Source organism: Neltuma alba, unplaced genomic scaffold (genome assembly GCF_004799145.2).
Source record: "Neltuma alba isolate B1F8T4 unplaced genomic scaffold, ASM479914v2 tig00013202_pilon, whole genome shotgun sequence".
Lineage (NCBI taxonomy): Eukaryota > Viridiplantae > Streptophyta > Magnoliopsida > Fabales > Fabaceae > Neltuma > Neltuma alba.
Window position 1 is genome coordinate 46,830 of NW_021637507.1, and position 20,861 is coordinate 67,690.

The 20,861-nt window shown below is 36.5% G+C and overlaps 2 protein-coding genes and 1 pseudogene across 2 annotated transcripts; 1 reads left to right on the forward strand and 2 right to left on the reverse strand.

The window, feature by feature from the left end:
- Positions 1 to 1,854: 1,854 nt before the first annotated feature.
- LOC114735301 (probably inactive leucine-rich repeat receptor-like protein kinase IMK2) lies at positions 1,855 to 3,963 on the reverse strand (annotated as a pseudogene).
- Positions 3,964 to 7,556: 3,593 nt separating this feature from the next.
- On the reverse strand, positions 7,557 to 8,744 carry LOC114735303 (PRA1 family protein B1-like). Its single transcript, XM_028922991.1, has one exon. It carries the CDS (start codon positions 8,581 to 8,583, stop codon positions 7,936 to 7,938), a length of 648 nt encoding a protein of 215 aa, XP_028778824.1. The 5' UTR covers positions 8,584 to 8,744; the 3' UTR covers positions 7,557 to 7,935.
- Positions 8,745 to 15,722: 6,978 nt separating this feature from the next.
- Positions 15,723 to 19,129, forward strand: LOC114735327 (uncharacterized). Its single transcript, XM_028923016.1, has 2 exons — positions 15,723 to 16,594; positions 18,493 to 19,129. Exons 1-2 carry the CDS (start codon positions 15,723 to 15,725, stop codon positions 19,127 to 19,129), a joined length of 1,509 nt encoding a protein of 502 aa, XP_028778849.1.
- Positions 19,130 to 20,861: the final 1,732 nt, after the last annotated feature.

Below are 20,861 nucleotides of genomic sequence, written 5' to 3' on the forward strand. Positions count from 1 at the left end.
AAAATTGAACACCCTTGTACCGTCCAAAAAAATGACAATAATATCCATGTTTCCTATAGTGCAGCCGTATCTTCGCGACCTGATTTACATTTTTTATTTTATTCTTGCACTTCTGTTATTGTGTTTTGTTGAGGTTAGATTTGCAGCTTCAATAAATTCACAAAAATGCCCTTTTAGCGCAATTTAATCTGCATTTTTTGCATCTTATCTATAAATTTCCAGTAGAGTATACTTTCTCAATTTTGCTTTCTAGATAGTTAACATCTTCAATTAATTGATTGAATTTTGGAAGCATGGTTATCATATTATCCTGGATATATAATCTGTCGTTTAACCTTTTGCCTGCAATTTCTTAAGTTCCTTCACTCTGTCATTTGACCCCTCCTTCCTTCTGATCCCTTCCCTCCTTACATTTATATGGCCTTTGAAGTCAAAACGTGATTCACTTGCTCAGGTCAATTCAATTTTACCGACCCTTAGAAGTGGAATCGTTTTCATGGAAGGTTCTGTAAAAATTTCAGGATTTACTGTGGAATGTTTGCAGGAAAATAATATGAATGAACTTGAAAGAATTGAAAGAGAGACACAAGGTAGCCTGCATTTATCTGCTGTTTTCAGTATAGTTTGACATCAGACATGGCTATTTGTAATTCAGAGTAAATAATTGAAAACAATGCATTTCACTGGCTGTTGTGCATAGCAGAGAAGATGGCAGCTCTTGAGAGAAAGTTCGCCAGAATTCTGTCCATAAATTCCCTGTACTGTAGGACGTAGGCAGCATGCTGTATTGCCTTCTTTTTCATTTAACTTGGAGTTAGTGTAAACGGAAGTGGCTACTCTCCACTTCTTAGTGAGTGTAGGCATTGTGGCTTGTTTCCTATGTAAATATTGTTTTTTTTTCCCATCGTTTCTTTCTCCATTGGGGAATGTGTGGGGCAAAATATTGATTTAAAAAAAAAAAAATAGAGGAATCAAGAAGCTTGGCAAGACGTAGTTTCCATAAAAAATGAAGTGTTAAAAGAGGAAACACTTGCCGCTATAAAACACAGCAGTATTTACAGACGCAAGCAATTCAAACAGGCCAAGTTGTAATAAAATATGAATGAAAGAATAATGACAGTCCTACTGAGCACAAAAAAGAAGTAATTTAAAGACTAATTTCCTCCTCCAACAATGCTCCTAATCACTGGTTGAACTGGTTGGTCTCTCTGGTCTAATCTCTTCTAATTGGTGTAGTACTTGCTGAACTTCTGGTCGTGCTGATGGAGAAGGATCAACACAGTGCAAAGCAAGCTTCAGTGTGTTCAACAACTCATCACCAATGGTAGATGCATCTCTCATGAGCTCCACGTCGAATACCTCATTCGTCCATTCTTCCTTCACAATGGAGGCAACCCATTGAGGCAAATCCACCCCATTCATGGCCTCACCTGGTGACTTCCCTGTTAGGAGTTCCAACAAGATCACACCCAGGCTGTACACATCAGTTTTTGTGTTTGCTTTCTTCAGCTTTGAGAGCTCCGGCGCTCGGTAGCCTAAGGCTCCGGCTGCCGCAATGACGTTAGAACTAGCGGCGGTTGTCATTAACCTAGAAAGACCAAAATCTGCTATTTTAGCATTTGTGTTTTGGTCCAGCAGGACGTTGCTGGATGTCAGATTCCCATGTATGATATTCTCATGGGAATGAAGGTAGAACAAGCCACGAGCCATGCCTTGCGCTATTCTCATCCTTGTTGGCCAATCAATGGCTGTTTCTGGCCCACGAGCTGCAACATAATAATGAAAATATATGAATCAATAAAGTTTCAAACTTTCCAATATATGAAGCTGATTGGATTTTGAACTCACCGTGCAGGAAAGCAGCAAGACTTCCTCTGGGCATATAATCGAAAACCAGAAGCTTTTCCCCCTTGGGTCCCAGATAATATGCCCTCAGTGCCAAAAGATTTGGGTGACGAATTTTCCCAAGAATGTTAACCTCAGATTCAAATTCTCTCTGGCCTTTGGTGATCTTTTCTCTCAGTCTCTTCACTGCAACCTCACTTCCATCCTCCAAGGTGGCTTTGTACACTGTTCCGTAGGTGCTCTTTCCCATTATCTCTGCGGTTGCACACAAAAGATCATCGGCTGTAAAGGCTGTGGGGCCGTCAAAATGGACTAGTTTCCCTCCAGCCTCACCGCCGGCCTCGGCTTCACCGGCAGCTGCAGCTGCTGCTGCTGCTGCAGCAACTCCTTTTCCGGTTCCAGAAGTGCCAGCACTTGCCTTTTTCTCTGCTTTCGATGCTGCTCTTCTTCTGATCAAGAAGAAGATCAGGATTCCACATATTATTACGAGGAGTACGAGGAGAGCCCCTGCTGCTATCAGAATTATGTCTTTGATATGTAGTTTCCGACGATGATGGTGTTTCGATGCTTCAGAAGATGGAGCGGAGACAATCCCAGATGGTGCTGGAGAAGGACATGGGATTGAAGGGTCGTACCCACATAGTTGAATATTACCCAAAAATGAGCTCGAGTTAAATTTTTGGGCAAGTAAGGAGGGAACAGGACCAGAGAGGTTATTGTAAGAAACATTGAAGAAATTAAGGCTACGTAAATTGTTAAAGGAGGATGGGATTTCACCACTGAGATTATTCAGTGACAGATCAATCTGTTTAAGCGAGGAAACGTTGCCAACACTTTCAGGAATGTGACCATTAAGTTGATTTCCCCTCAAACTAAGAACAGAAAGATTACGTAATCTACCTAGAGATTCAGGGATTTGGTCATCAAGGTGGTTGTTCTCAACATTCAACACAGTAAGCGATGACAACTTAGAGAGACTAGCAGGCAAACTTCCGTTCAGGGCATTATTTGAAAAATCTAACGTTGTTAGTCTAGAAAGGCTCCCTATTTCATTTGGGATAACTCCGCTAAGCTGATTATGACTCAGAGAAATCTCTTTGAGTTCAGCTAAGCTGCCAAAAGAAGCAGGAATGGTTCCAGAGAATGAGTTATGGTCTAGGATCAAATTCTGAAGCCGAAAGAAATCATTTTTCAGAGCCCCGCCCCATGAGTTTGGGATGGGGCCAGAAAGATTATTGTGTTGGAGAGAAACGAAGGTGAGAGAAGGTGAGCGAGAGAGGGTAGCCGGTATTGAACCAGAGAAGGAATTGAAGCTCAAATTAAGCCAATAAAGCTTAGAAGAATTGAATAGGCTATCAGGGATTCTCCCTGTGAGTAAGTTATTACTTAGGTCTAAGGACTGAAGCAAAAGGCAAGAACCTAATGAAGGAGGGATGGACCCTTCTAGCCTATTGTTGAATAGCTGGACCCCTCTGAGATTAGCAAGGAGTCCCAATGAGGAAGGGATTGACCCACCAATTTGATTATCATGAAGACTAAGCTTTCGAAGGCCTTCAAGTTGGCCTATCCTCTCTGTGATGTGCCCTCTCAGTCCCTTCCACGGAAGCTGGATCACGATAACCTGACCCTGGGCACACTTGATTCCAACCCAACCTCCAGAACAAGTAGTGAAACCACTGTCATTCCAGCTTCGCAGGAAGCCTTTGGGATCAATCAGCTCTTGCTTGAACGCTTGAAGTGCCAAGAAATTTGATTCTGTGACGACCACCCCATCCCAACGATCTCCTTCACCCAAAACCGGCTTCACACGAATGGAGAGCAGAAGAATCCACAAACAAAAGAACCAGGGAAACCATTGAAACGGGCTTTGGGTTTTACGACTATTCTTCCACTTCTCTCTCTTCTTGTCCAAAATGTAGTGCCAATCTGCTGCATTTCTCATCCCAAGTTGCGAAACCTGAGAAGGGTTGTACTGGTGGAGAATATCGCTCTTCCCCATGATCATAAGGAAGAGCGAAACAATCAGTAAGGATGTATAAACTAGAGCGGAATAAGAGAAAAAGGTAGGAACTTTGAAGGGAGAGTGGATTATTTGCTCTATAGCGACATTTGTGTTCACAGTGAATGAACAGAAGAGCTATGGGTCTGGACATAGAAGGAGGATTTTGTACCTAGGGAGTGAGTAAGCGGCGTTTTGAGCTCTGAGAATGGGCACGTGATAGTCATAAGGAGGAGGCGTGAGTGTGTCGGCGCGCGCTGGAGCGTGAGAGAGAGAGGGAGAGGGAGAGAGAGAGAGAGGGAGAATCTTTGTGGGCTGGACACAAATGTCAGGTGGGAGCAATAAGATTCAGAGGCTCTCCTTCTTACAAGCACTAACGGCTAGTTTTTTCTTTAAACAATGCAATAAGATTGAAGCACCTGTGGCCTTTTAATGCTGCCTCCTCACACCCCGAAGTCCCAACGGCTATGCCTTATCTGTTGTGTGGGTCCCGCCACACATCTTCCATCTGCAACATTCATGGTTGCTTCTTCTCAGTCTTCAGCCTCACTCCATTACAAAATGCCCCGAAACAACCAAGTCAGGCTCATGACGTGGCTTCCTCCCACTTGCTGCAAACTGCAAGCAGCATTCAATTTCAATTTATATTTTATAATACTCCACGAAGAAGAGCATGTTCATAATCGGACTTTAACCTCCAAAAGGGTTGGTCAATTTCATCATTTTTTAGCATTAAATGATGAGCTGGGTTTGGTAAAGTTCAACGGGGTCATGGTCCAATACATGTCAAAGCCGTCCCGAAAATCTGATAATGACTAAAGTCGTCTTCTTCATGTTAAAGGGACCATTTCGGTATTAGCACAAATGTTCAAAGATGTCATCAAATACGAACGGCTTGTCTAATTTTACGTCAATTTTGTTTTATTATTGGACATGAGGAATTTACGGCAATTTTTTTATCAGCAAAAAATATATTAGCAACTTTTATATTTTTATTAAGTTAATCACATTTTTAAGTTTTTTAATATAATAAATGCTAAAATCTGAACTTTCCTAAAGTTTAATTCTGGACATCTTCGACTCTCAGTTGCTTACACACTTCTCAAGCTATTTGACGGTTCTAACCTTTGAGCATTTACTAGATATCACAGATATAGCTGGTATTGTGAAAATTTCTCTTCTGAAATACTATCTTAGTATTGAAGTTAAATTTAATCTAAATATACAATCTCAATCTATTTTATCTTTTATGTTTAACGTTTTTTCCAAATTAATTTATCAATTTTACATATTAATATATATAATCTAATAATATACAGGACTTATTATAATTAATTACTTTTGCCCCAAATATCAAGAAGGCATGTGAACGAAAGTATCAATAGCGTTCTCATCCATCCTTCAATGACTTAGTGGACCAAAGCAGTACATTCATTAGAGCCGAAATTAGAAACCAATGTGCCATAATGGGGGATTGCCAAGTGAAAGATGGGACACAAAACCATAATATGACCCATCAGTCTTATATCAAGTAATTATCAGCCCCGTAAAGCCAAGTGAAAGTGTCGCGAAAATAAATCGAAAGGAAAGACACATTAGGTGCAAGAGAGTGTTAACGCAAAATTGAAGCACGTTGAAGGAAGGGTCCAACCAATTATTCCAAACGAGCTCATAAAGAACTCATCACCAATTCAGTCTCCTTGAGCAGAGTTCTTGACTGCTTTGACTGCATTATTGAAATATGCAGATTCAGTATTCTACACAATCCAGTCGCAACCAGACTTTTGGACAAATCTAATGAGAAGGGAATCGCTTCTGTTCACGTCCTTGCCAGAAAACCTGCTCACAGAAGTGGCTACAACCTCTTGTAGCGGCAGAAAATCATATACTACTTGAATTATTGAAGTCAAATACGCAGCAAGTATTCTTTCAACTTTCAGTACACACGCTCACAACCTTTGGCCATACGTGCTGTTAATAACTTGAATCATTGTGTGGTAAAAACTTCCGCAAATTAAGTATTCTTTTTCTGCACAAGGAATACGTGTTAACCAGTTAAAATTTCCCCCCATCTCTTCACATTTTATATTTTCCTTATAGCAACCCATTTCCATGAATGTCAGCACAAGAAGCTTCAGAAGAAAGAAGACAGTTACCCTCCAGGTGGGCCCGAAGGCCTGCATGCTTGGTCATATTTCGAGATAGAACTTCCGAAGTCATTGCTGACAAAGTCCAAGCCAAACAAAAATAAGAATTTCATAGTATGAAAGTGTCCATCTTATCTTATTTGTTTTGAATGTGCCCGTTGTGACCACCTTGGTGAGGAATGTCCACTAAGGAAGTGAAAAGGCAGATCAAAGCGAAAACGCCAGCCCGTTCTGCTAAGTCACGACCAGTCAAGCTGATCATATCTTCTAAAAATATCAGTGACTCCATGCAAGAATAAGTTTCAAGCACAAGGTTCGTTAGAACCAGCAATCTTATTTTGGTGGCATGCCTCTTCAAGGCAAATTCTACAGACGTACATATACTTTCTGGTGGAAGAAAACAGAAAGCATCTTGCTGAATGGAAGATCGGCTACATTTTCATGACTCGAAGAATCACAATTATTTCTTCAATCCTTACTTATGCCATGCGGTCAATAGGGTTACTCATGATAATTGTACTGCCATGTAAAGAACTAAGAAATTTCATTTGGAGCCACCAAGATAAGTTCAGAAAACCCTACTTGATCGGCAGAAGCAACAAAGCATGATCTATCATCCTAAAAGTTGTGCCAGCTTGGGTATTAGCTATCAAACGAATTGCCACGGAATGACACCTTGATGAAAATTGGACCCCGTACTCGAGTTCTTTAAGGCAACTGTATTAAGGGGAGCAATTGGAAAAGGTCTTCAATAATGGAGTCCCTAACCCCTGTATAAATAAATGAAAGGTAGCTGTCACATGCACTACATTCTTCCAATCCCTCATCTGAAAGAGTACAATTCCTCCCTTGGGTAAAATTCATAAACAGGCATGGGAAGCCTCTTCGTTTCCTCAAGTCTACGGAAGCTTAAGTGATGATGTCATACTATAACAGCACAGCCCAAAAAAGTTGCAATTTTTTCCTCACCAATTTGTACCCCAAAATATCCTACCTATCTTACAAGCAACATAAGGCTTGAGTGCTGCATAAATTTCATGGGAAAAAAGAACTTGAAGAGTGGAAAAATACTTTTGAAACAGCAAAAGTAGAGTCCGCATTGCAGGAAGTTATTTTAAATCGTTGAAACGCTGTCTTGTTCATTAGTCTTACATTAGCAAAGGCTACATAATTCAACAACCGACAGAACCTAAAAATTCCAGTTGACTACCGATTATTACCTACAACGGTTTCTTTAGTAAACATTATGTTCAAGTTTAACAACATGAAAATTCACACGTATGCATTAAATTCAAAGTATGCAATTAGAGGAGAACTTCCACGTCCATCCCTTTCTCTAAAGCTGCATTCAGTACATGGAAAAGGGACTCGAGGAAAGGGAAACCGCGTGAGGAAAGAAGTATAAGAGAAAGTATTGGTAAGGAGCAAAGTGAACTCCTTATAAGAGAGTTTCCAGGTTTATGGTGGAAAGCCCATTCTCATTCCCTTTCCCATTCCCATTTTATACCAAATGCACCTAAAGAGAAACCAAAAGAGCATAAAGACAACAGACAAACAGACGCTGAAACAAACAATCTCAAACGAAATTGTGACAACAAAACAAATGAAGCATCCTGAACAAACAATCAGGGAAATGAATGAAGACATATTGATAGCGAAGGTGACAATTATAATCAGAGGCAAAATTGGAATCTAAACTACATAGATCGAAAGCATATTTTGCTACTGATAAAATGGCGTAAAGTAATTCAATCTGCAAAAGTTTTCATCTACGTATACCAGGGAAAAGACAATATCCTAAGCAATTTGCTTTGGATCATACAAATGAGCAAAAAAAATGTCCTCCTATGAATAAGGTAACTGGCTTAGTAAGGCAGCACAAGAAGACTGGCCCGATTAAACCTCGTTAAAGTCCAACCAGCATACATGGGAGCCCCGATCTGTTTACACTCGTGAAACAGACGATGCGGCGGCAGAAGAGGCAGCGCCGCCGAGGAACGACAGGAAACCGGAATTCATGGGTTCTTGATCGTCCAAAAACAGATCCTCAGGGATTCGGAACGCACCGTGCGCACAGACGATTGCCAACCCAACCATCAAAGCAGAAATCAAGAGAGATCCCACGCTGGTGAGGAAAACAACGAACACCGTCAAAACCACCAGAATACCCAAAATTTCGCGATCCGCAAAGGTGCGACCAAAAAGGACAAGGGGCTGATCCGACGGCCGGAAGAGATACAGAAAGGCCCATGAAGCGAGGAGGCCGAAGAGAACAAGGAGCGAGAGCGGGTGGGAGACGAGAGAGACAGCCAATACGAGGGCAAGTAGGGTTATGTAGTTGACACGGAAGTAGGAGAAGTTCTTGCGGATCCGAGAATATGCTTCGGAGAGAGAATCTGGCCGAGACATTGCAGTGCGGTCGATGAGCTCCGACCACGGGCGGCGCTGGGAGAATCCCTGGCGGACAGAAGAGGAAAAGCGTGAGATGAAGGAACGAAAGGCCGGCGTAGCAATTGGAGGCTGAGACTGGGAAGCCGTGGTGCCGCTATTGGATTGGGGGTTGGAGATCGGAAGTGTCGGTGGAGAAGCCATGGGTGGCGCGTGAATCTCCGACCACCGCGAGAGGTCACCCTACTGGAAGAGAGCGAGGGGCAAAAGGGAAGCACAACGATATGGAGACGAACGCGTTTCTTGGATGCTCCAATTAAACCTGCTGCCAGTTCCGCAATGCGAAGACATGGAAGTGTGTCTTGGGTCACCTTTTAGTTAAACTAAAATTAAAATTAGGCTTTAAATAAGATGATTAACATATATTAATAAGAGCAAGTCTAATAATATAGCAAAAGAAAGACAAGTATAATAATTTATTCTAGTTTCTGTAGGAGTCACGAACCAGTAGTCGGTGCAAAAAAATATATTAACGAGACTAATGGCCCTTACGGACGATGCTTTTGGAAACAACATAATGCAATGATTTGAATATTAATATTAATGAGAATGATTTAATATATTGATTCAGGATGCATTTTGGCATTTTGCGTGTCTTGGTGGCCTGATGTTAGATTAACTAGTTTGGTGCCCGTGCAATGCACGGGTATATTTGAGGCAAATAAAGTGAGATATTTTTGGAATATATTTTATTCACTGTAAAGTTATAATAGAAATATTTACGAATGATATTTCAGTCAAGCAAAACAATACGTTAAGAATAGATTGTCTGTAGAAACCATAGAGGCTTAAACCACTTTTAATAAATCTCTCAAAGCAAAGGAAAGCCCAGTAGGAATAGCAAGAATAATGTGTTCTGTCTAAATCTAAGGGTCAGCACAAGTGTAGAAACCAATAAATATAAGATTCCTTCAATAACATATCATGGCCATCATTTAGAGTTTAAGCACTACATGTCTTTTATAAGGCTACCTCAATTACGTACATATTCTAGTAGCTACAAGCATGATAGAGTTTCTATAAATCAACTAAAAAGATGTGGTGTAGAAGTAGCTTATTATATAAAAGCTCAAATAAAATAACAATTGACTGAATAAAATTAATAATGGTAGTATCATTACTCAAATGAAGTACATACATTTTCCACAAGCTCTAATGCTAGATCTTTGGCTGATTCACCATCAAGATATTATATTGAACCAATCAAATTGCTGAACTTATTAACACCTTCTGGGACAATCCGAACCTGCATATGACCACATAGATATTCAGAAAATTGGTAGAAGTTCACAAAAAAAATGTAATTTTAGAGAAGCAGGCCACTCACAATTCCAAAAAAAAAAAAAAGTCATTTGTGATTTTCAATAGAAGGTGAAGTAGATGGATATTTAGCACGGGGTATATTAGCTATATCGATTAGCAGTCACTAGATCCATTTGACTGAAAATGTATTAACAGGGACTTGTGCATCGCGGTATTTGATATGAAAATTAGGTATCTCTACATCAATTTTCTAACAAAAGCTTCAAATACAAATATAATAATAAGCACTGATAAAGTGTAGGATAATTAAAACCAAATAGTTGTTATCACTTTACATTATGTTCCTTCATTGAACCGTGATCGAAACCTTATATATTATACCTACAAATTAGAAGAAAGAAAGAAAATATGTTATACATTAGCAACATGTTTATTTGTCATCATGACTAAGTGGCCTATCCCTACATAGAGAGAAGAGTCAAACTTAGCCATTTGCTCCAGTACATTCAGTATCCATAGCATCACAAGTGGTGCCACTAATGGGGCTACCTATTGTTCCTTCCTCACCAATTAATGCCTTCCAAATACTATTTTTCTACAATTGATATTGCAGGAACATAATTTTCTTCATCAAGATTCTCTGATTCCTATAGATAGCATTGATGATAAATAATCAATTAAAAATAACCCCTTGAATGGATGTATAGTACCTACTTTTGGGCATAATAAACTTAATCTATCTTGCATCTAAACATATGCTTAAGCTATTGATATCCTGTCCTACTTACCAACTCCACCTATCACTATTTTTTTTTTCAACGTTAATAATATAACAACAACAAAGATATACTTACCTTGATGCGCCCTTCCTCTCTGAACTTATAATTCCTAGGAACCTTTAGTTCAAATCCATTAAGGCTAGCTTAGGAGGCGTGGGAGGGACCTAGGCAATGATATGGGGGTAAAATTTGAAATAGAGCACAATAATGTGATGTAATAATCAAAGTCACTACCACAGAGATTCCTTCAAATTTTTATTTTTATCAAAAAAATTTCTTATTTATCTATGATGGCAGTGTGGCACATTTTTTTGAATTAATGATCCTAACTAAACAAAAAATATTACTTCACTTAAGTATAATTAAAAAACTGCCAACGTTCATCCTTAAAAGAGATTTTTTTTTTAATTTAACAGCCACCATATATTGAAGAAATAGCTCACGTTCAAAATTACTTGAAATTAGGAAATTAAAAATAAATTTGTAACATGATATCTGCATATTTTTTACATATAAAAATTCATTATATTTATTTTTGAGAAAAGCCTGTCACGTGGCATAATGTTAACATGTTTTGGTCAAAAAACTATCCACGTTCACTCCTAAAACGGATGATATTTTAATTTATTACCTAGCATATATTCAAAAAACTACACACATTCAAAATTACTTGTAATCATAAATTAGAAAAAAAATCTGAAACATGGGATCTTTTTTTTTCCTGTCATGTATAACAGTTCTATAAATCGTGCCCACATTTATTATGAAACTATCCACCCACATTTCATGGCATAATGGGGTGTGGCCTTTTTTTTTTTTTAAAGAAAAGAAAAAAAACATTTATCTTATCATTGGGGATGCCACTTGTCATGCTGTCAGGTACTCATGCCTTGTACTCTACTTTTATATATTAATAGATGAAATTGCCACTTTTGAGCTTCGTGATGATTTGAAAATGTTGTAATTATGAAGTTGTGGTGGACCTTTTTTGTTTTTTGGGGTGAAATGTACTGTTTGTTTTGGTTTAGAATGGTGGTTTAGCCCTCATTGGGCTTATACCCAATCAGTGGCTAAGGTCTAAGGAATCCAATACCTTTGAATGCTGTGAGCCCTTGGGCTTTGCTTTTTGAATGTTTTGGTGAATTTTTCTTTTTGATTCTTTGGGCTCCTTTGGGTTTATATGACCATTCCTTTTCTGAAAAACAAAGTAAGGGCTGTAAATCCTTCATAAATTATAGCCATTACAATCATGCCTTTTTTCGGCCGGCGATTATAATCACGCTGCCTGGTTTAAACTTGGAAAAAACAAAAAAAAAATGGTAATCTTTTAGTCCCCACAGTTTTGATTTGGCTATAACTCATTTTCCAAACTTTAACTTCATATAAGAAAAACTTTAACTTAATATAATTCAATCCTTATAATTTTAACTCAATTCTTAAATCTTGACTCATAACAATTCAATCTCTATTTAGAAACTAAAGTTTTAAATAGTTAAAATTGTAAAGACTGAACTGTAATAAGTTAAAATTCAAAGATTGAGTTAAAAAAATTATATAGATTGAGTTATATCGAGTTAAAATTTAAATATTGGGATATATTGAGTTAAAATTAGAGGGAGTAAAAAATTAATTATGTCTTACTTTGAATAAAATTAAGCCACTGCCACGCAGCAAATCTTTGGCCGGTGATCCGGGGGCCTTGCACAATGACTGAACGTTTGAAGTCTCTCGAGAGCAGCCTGGTAAGCATCCTGGCCTTATTATGATAATCATTCTTGCATTTTATTGTGTTTTTATCATTAGATTCCACTGCATTGCTATTACCCTTTTCATTTCACTACTTGTCTTAGTTAGGCGACGGTTCTAATATATAGATACACACACTACCTGCGGTTCTGAATATAGGAACTAGATAAAAAAAAATTATTTTAGTCTCTTAAATTTATAATTTTTTACCTGGTGTATCCTTATTCATTGCATATATTAAAGAAGTTCCCAATCAAAAGTAGTTCCGATCCAATGCACTGATTAAAGATGATAGTTTAAGAAACCAATATACATTTGTTGCCATCAATTAATTTAATTATTTTTTAATATCAATAAATTATTAATTTAACTCTTTTATTAAGGAGGAAAAGCAGAATATAATATGGCTAAAATAACTTAGAAAATGCATTTGGACAGATTCCCACCGTAAGTGCTAGATATTCTGTTGCGGCCACGTATATGTGATTCAGCGGTGCTCTCCATTGGTTCCCAATGTTAATTTCTAAGAAGTAAGAAAAGGCATCATTCTAAGTATGTTCAAACGTGAAATTAATTTTACATTTTCAAGAATGCTCGAGGGTACGTACGCGCATGTCTCGTGGATCTCTTTCCGGGTTTTCGAGGGAGTCTCAACTAAACCGGGAAAGCAGGCTGGCGATGCGGATACGGGCCAACCCGCTGCGGTGCCGGCCAAATGCGGTGTGGGTCAAAGTAGCCCGCACCTTGGCGGACTGGCAGAGCCCGCCTAAATTTTTTTTTTCAAAAAAACTATTATATTAGTATGAGTTAAACCTAGTTTAAAATGTTGAAATTAGGCTCTGAGTTTTAAACTTGAGTAATGGATTCTAATTAAAAAACATGAGAATTAATTTATAATTTTAGAAGATATTTAAGAAAAACTAACATGTATTTTTTTTATAAATAATTAATTTAACTAGTTTTTTTTATCCAAATTAATAAAGTAAATCTTTTATGTGTGTGTATGTATGACTATATGATAATCACATGTTCATCTAATTTCATGAAGCTGTGTATAGTAATGACAAATAGATATAAAAATAAAAATGGACAGTGCTCTTCATATAACCATACACATATATACGAAGTGCTTAATTAATTATATATATAATAATATGAATGAGGTAATGTCCATATAAAAATTTGAGAGTCAAAATCATCTAATTATATTATATAATGTATTAAAAATCAGAGAGGAAAAAAAAGCGAGTTGGCCCGCCAACCCGCGGCGGAGCGGGTCAAAAGCGGTGCGGGCTAGAGTAGCCTACACCGTGGTGGGCTGACAAAATGCCAACCTAAGCTTGCTTTTTTTGACGGGCTAGCGGGCCCAGCCCGTATTACCTGCTCTATTTTCAATAGGATACACATACAAAGTCTCAGAAACTTCTGGCTGAAGAGTTCACGTGGAATTTTATTTTTCTATGAAAGAGCTAGCGGTGGTTTTTGTTTACTGCATTATCTAAGGGTTAATTCTGGCTATGTACGTTGTCGTCACGTATATAGTCAACAAGTGTCAATATTTCACACGTTTACCAACCACCAAACTTATCCAAGCCAGCTCTTCTTTTTATGTCTTTGATTGGCCAAAATAGAATTTCCAAGTGATAAGATCATAGGACTCATATTTATTCTAGGTATGGGAAACATCATGCGAATTAAATCATGGTTTCTCATGCACGGCTGAAATTCGTTTGGGATTTCACTTGAATATGATCTTTCTTTTCCCATTTATCATTACACTTCATGAAAATTGACGTAACTAAAGTTTTGAAAGGAATAAGAATGGTGCCACCTTTAATTTTTTTGGGAGATAACGAATGAAAGGTGGATATATATATTAAGATTTGACAGTTGAGAAAACTTTTGCTTAATTTTCACGCAGAACGTAGCAGCGAAATACTCCTCCGATCTTTAATATAAGACCCAATTCTTGAGTTGGTTTTGGTCTTGAATATAAGACCCATTTATCATATTTATCAGTTTTCTCTAAATTACCCCTATAGATACTCCCTCAACCATAATCAAGTAGAAGATGGAAAGGGGTATTAATAAAGATAATTATGGTGTTTTAGGAAAAATGTATCATTTTTTTTATAATTAACTAACTTACCTAACTTCCTTAATCTAATCAAATTAGTTAAATGAGTCTTACATTAAGGACCGGAGGAGTACTTTTTTTCTTAAAAGAAAGGCAAGTAAGCTAAGTCAAGTGATAAAGATGAGGTCTGCATGGGCAAGAGTTGTGAGTCAAATCTTTCATAAATTTAGCAGGATACAAAAAATGCGAGCAACTTTAATTTAATTTACACCAATAACTCTTATTCAACATTCATCTCTTTTATTATTAGAAGGTGCTTTATAACGAAATCTAAGGGGAATAACACATTCTTCGCATACGGATTTTGTTTTTTGTTTTTAACTATTCCTTATCCTAGAATTGTATTTATGAAAAGTAATTTAAATATTAAAATACGAGAAACGGTTAATGAAATATAAATTGTTTCTATTTATCATGGACCGCTTCGACATAGATGTTCAAATCGGATAGATAAGTGTCTTAAAAACATCCCTACACAATGCTATAAACACTACCTGTATTGCTTAATCGGTTGTTTCAATGCCTGATAAGAGATCCAAAAAAATCACTAGATACAGGATGATATTGTAAAAAAAAAAAACACTAATCTTTTTTTTTTAGACGTATTTAGCGTCACAATCTTTTTAGTAGTGTAATTTTATTTATGATCTTTTTATTTTGGTGGGCCTACTAAATAAGATCAAGAATAAAATAACATAAAAAACAGATTCCGAGTAAAATTATACACTAAAAAGATCAGGTGCTAAGTACACGTGAGAAATAAAATCAGGAATAAAATTATACATTTAGCCTTAACTGTATTCTGAAAGTTCTTTCACGAGCAAACGAGGAATACAACATATATAGTTATATCTTCGCTTAAGGAAATTCATTCATATCATTAGTTTATTAAATTGACTAGATTAAATGTGAACGGTTAAGATTCTGACTTCATATAATATGTAGTGACGTCGATGAGATACATTGGCTCTTCCTCTTCACTTGGAACATGACTGATGGATGCGTTTTCCTTCAACTTTAGATCATCTAGTGTTTTTTCCCCTCTTTTTCCTAAAATGAATGTTAACTAATAGATTATGAAGCATATAAAATACAAATTCTTCCAGTAAAAGGAATTGCATGTTTTGCTCATTTTTGGTATTGGTTTATCATAAGCCACCAGTTTGAAACTTTTCACATCGGATGTGATGTAAAATCAAATTCAATCAGTTATCTTGTCCGATATGACCATCTTTACTTCTGACTTTTCCCTGACCCAACTCACCACAATTTCTGATTCTGCATCCTTAAAAAGGAGGAGTCTTCAACATATCATCGTTACACCTAAGAAACTAAAGAGCTTCCGTTCGTTATATTCCATGGCTGTCTATACATTTCCCGATGTATTTTTCTGGATTCAGAACCTTCCTCCAGTCTCAGAATGGAGCCCAGCCTCAGGTTCCATGACCTTACGCTTGTGTTCTTCAAGCACGTCCCAGCCTTCTCTTAATCTCAGCATAGCCAGAAGCCTCCGATCTTCAAAACTCTTTTTCGCCATTGTCGCAGACTTTAAGATCCCAGTAACTCTCTGGACTTCTAAACCATTCAAGCCCAGTTCTAATGATAATACCAAATCCATCAAGTTGTTAAACGAATCAACTACCTCCAACGTTCTTGTCAACTTCATTGAAGCCATTCTTCATTACGGTTCTAACAAAAACAGCCCCTCCTTGAAATTCCCCAAACTTGATTCCATTCTTCCCAACCTCCCAGACATATTCAACCTCGCATTTCTCACCCTCTTGTTCCTAGTTATTATATATGAAGCCCCAGAAGATCTACGTATTGGATGCGTTACTAGTATTAAGAACCACTTGTCAGGTTCTGATTCAAGAGAAGCATCAAAGCTTCTGATGAAACTGCTGGGATCTAACTTGGAAGAGCTGTGGATGCGTTCTGTGAACTTGGCTATCACAACTTGCGTCGTGGAGCTCCGAACAGTGAATCAGAGTAACTGCAGAACGCCTTGTACCTTGTTCTCTTGTGCTTTTTCGGATTTTGGGTTATGGAAAGTTCAGTTGTACTGCCCAGTTATAGCCATGGACGTTGAGAATTCGAATAATCACTCTGTTGATGAGAGGCTTCAATTCTCTCTCAGATACCACCAGCTTGAAGGTGTTCTTCAGTTCAATTACCAGGTTACAGTCCAAGAGAAGTGGGTGGAGATCGTGGTGAGCATTGACAACATAAGGTAATTAATTAAGATTATTGATTTCAATTTGAGAAAGACTTATTATATATATACACCTGAAATAATTAGGTAAATTAAGCATGTTAATTGTTATGCAAAATGAGGCTAGGGGTCAATTGTATTACTCCCTCCGTTCCTTATTATAAGAGATATTTGATGCTTATAGCATGTTCCTATATATAAGAGACACTTACAAGTTGTCTCTACTTTTTTGTGTTGATTTACTATTTTACCCATATTTATTATCTCCAACTCACACACTCTCTCCCTCCCACTTCTCTTTCTTTTAATAATTTAATTGTTCTCTCTCATGCTCTCTCTCCTTATTAATGAGGGCATTTTTGGAAAAAAAATTATACTTTTTACACATTAATTGTTCTCAACTAATTTTAACTGTTTTTTTTATCAACGTACTTCGGTTATTTGTCTCTTATAATAAGGAACGGAGGGAGTAATTTGTTTAGGATTACTACAACACAAATTCTTTACTTGCACGACTGCAATTAGCAGGAGGTAATCTTTTAATAATAAGAGGGGTAGTGAATAGTGCGCTTTGATTTATATAAAACATTTGTTTTTAATTAACTTTCATGATGGAATCCTTGCGCAATTAACGGTTTGTTTGGTAGTTGGTACAATACAACGACAGCAGTGATTTTAGTAGATGTGGGGTTGGGGGAGGGGAGAAAGGAAATTTTAATCTTCCTTTGTTAGTTCATACGTAAGAAAAAAATCAGGAAAAATAACAAATGGATTATAATAACTTTATTACATTTGAAGTTTTTAATTTTAAATAGTTATATAATAATGTGTCATTTTCTTATTTTAAAAGTGTCAACAGTTTTAATTTATACTCATTACACAAATACCATATATTATTCATTGTAAATTTTTTATTAATGGACTTTTTTAGGCTATTTGATTAATTTTATTTTCTGATCATAAAAAACAAAAGGAATTGCTCAATTCTATAAAAAAAAAAAGCCAGTTTAATTAAAACATTATTATATAGATCAAATGTGTCATGCATAGGGGAAGAGAAGGGCTAGAGGCTAGGATTATCAAAAATAGAAAGAAAGAAAGGGAGGAGGCTAGATAGTAGATACACACCAAAAAAAAGCACAACATAATAATTTAACGTGTGACAAGGCATAACTTTTAAGAGCGAACTTGAAATTAAAAAATAAATAAGAATACTTTGGTTATAAAAATTAATGGCTCCTCTTCCCTCCAAATCATCCAACATTTTTGTAGGAGAGAGATAGGGGCCCCTTTTTATTTTGGATGTTGGCCTAAAATATGGGTAGAGTAAGAGAGAAAGGTTTTGGTAGTCCCCACTTTTCAGGTAGAAGGTTACACCACCTCCTTTCATTTATTTTTCCCCTTCACTTTAACTCTCTTTAATTTGTCCTCTTTCGAGGTATATGGGAGGGCTAAGAAAATTTATTCAAATTTTCTCTCTTCTCTCCATTCTTTTTTACCAAATGAGGGTAGAAAAATGGACCACTTTCCTCCCAATCCTTCTATTGGAAGTTTGGAACAGACCTAATGAATTTTTTTGTTATGCTATGTAGAACATGCACATCGATTGATCATTGGTCAGAATCAATCTATATTCATGAAACTTAAAGATTTAAACTAAGGCCTTGTCGGGCATAACAATGGAAATCATTTATAAGTAAGTTTTATATAAATCAAGACAAAACTCTTCTTAACCTTGTGTTTCGTAAATATAAGCCATTTCAAACAGGATTAGAGGTTACAACTTCCACTATACGGAACCAGCTAACAAATTTTGTCTGATCACAGTTTTAAATATTTGCCGGTCGTTTCTTATCAGAGCCGTTTGGTTTGTTACCGACACATAAACTACGTACATTAAGATCATTTGCGAACAGGTGTGACGTTGTGAAGCTTGTGAACGAGAACCTTCTGAGAGGACGAGGAATAGGGGCAGGGGAAAAGCATTTCCCTTCAAGAATATGCTTGGAACTCACACCCACACTACAAAACCAAGTGCTGAGTCTATCAGTGAGCAAATCCACAGAGAACCCACGAAGAGAGATAGGCATAGACAAAAGCATAGAAGCTTCCCTGGAACCAAACAATCCCTTGGGTCTCAAAGTATCAGCTGGAGAGACATCAACAGTGAGCTTGAAGCCATGGAAGTTCGAAGAATCCACGTACGGTTACAGTGCGAACCTGAACTGGTTTCTTCATGACAGCATAAATGGTAAAGAAGTGTTCTCGTCCAAGCCTTCGAAGTGTGCATTGCTCAACCCTAGGTCATGGTTCAGAGACAGGTATTCGAGTGCTCATAGGCCTTTTACGAGGCAGGGAGGGATCATATTTGCAGGCGATGAGTATGGAGACAGTGTGCTGTGGAAAGTGGATAAAGGTGCTATTGGGAAGACGATGGAGTGGGAGATTAGGGGTTGGATTTGGTTGACGTATTGGCCTAATAAACATAAAACTTTCTACAGTGAAACTCGCAGGTTCGAGTTCAGAGAAACCCTCCATCTCCACATCGCTTAGCTTTCTAGATAAAGATCATGATTTATGAATTTTATTTTATTTATAGCCTGTCGCCCTTCAACGTAGAAACCTTCTACTATGATTTTACGTGTATTAGATTTGGAAAAAAAAAACACTTTTGCTTTGTATGGGATGAATATGTGTGAAATGAATTTTCTTTTTAATTTTTTTGTAACGTTGTGGTGTGCATTATGATTAATTATTATTTACCAGCTATTATTAATTTTTTTCAGGATATATAGGCTTAATTATAATTTTAAAATAGATTACATGATATATGAAAGTATAAATAATCATACTTATCCAACTTTTCATTAATGAAACACACTCAACACCTTTTTTTTTGTCCCACTCGAAGAAATCCCGTAAACAAAAGCACAATGATCGATTCTCTTGTGTTTGTTAATATAAATTGACAAGGTGTTGTGCTGTTTTGGCGAGTGATAATTATATTTCTTCTTTTTTCTATGAAATCCAGTTATGAAAAGAAAACTATAAATTGGCTTCGTGTTTTTTCTATACATAGTTGATAAGGGAATTTTTTTTTTATTTTGAGCCAAACATGCATAATGATGAAGTGTTTAAATGTAAATTTTGTTTCAATTCAATAAGTTAGGATGAGTATGATTTACGTGAGGGAGATGGATATTATCCACACGAGGTGTGCTGGATGGTTTTATTTCCATCACAGTGTATGTAAAAGGGTGGGGGTGTTATGGACATCGAAAGAAAAGTTATTATAGCAACGAAATGAGAGGCTGAAGGATCCATCTGATCACCGAACAACGATGCCAACATATCAGTATTGATATTTTTTATTTGGCCAACCCATGCACATAAATAATTATATTATTCAAATACGCTTTTTCTGAGACTTCGTGTGTAGAGACATAAAGCATACATACAATCTCGTTGAGAAATAAGAATCATTTAATTTACTTCTAACATAACGAATAATTAATATTTTTAGGGCCAATACATATATATATTATTAGAAGCCGTATATTGATAATTTAAATATATGACTTTCTCGTAATTTATATACATATCATCAGACCATATTGTTCTAGCTTGTTTGCAAAAAGGAAACAAACTATGGGATGAATTGTTTCAAATTTGTTTAAATTTTGAGAAAATTTTTATAACACAAAAATAAATTAATAATCGCATTGATATATAATAAATACTGTTCACCCATTTTAATCTTTTACTACCTCCGGTCCTTAATATAAGACTAGTTGGCTAATTTAAGTAGATTAAAAAAATTAGTTGAGTTAGTTATTTGTAATAATTAGGTGCTGTCTTTCTTAAAATATCCTTGCTAATCAAATGTATTAATTAGAATTACTATTATTACAAGGATTATCTTTAAAAAAATAGATAAATATGAGAGATAAAGTGAATTGAGGTCTTATATTTAAGACTAAAATAAAAATCAAACGAATTCTTGTATCAAGAATCAGAGGTAATATAACGTACAAATGGCTCGGCGTTTATATCACAAAAACAAAACTCAAAATCTATTAGGTACTTCTAAATAATTAATATATCAGCATAAAATCAATCGGATATAACATATAAAAAGAGTAAAAAAAATTATATTGCTCACAAATCATATCCATGTCATCCCAAATTTTTCAGAAACAAATTATTGATTAAAAAGAATAAAAAGATACTACTTCCGGTTTTAATTATAATACCTCATTTACAATTTATAAATAAAATATTATAA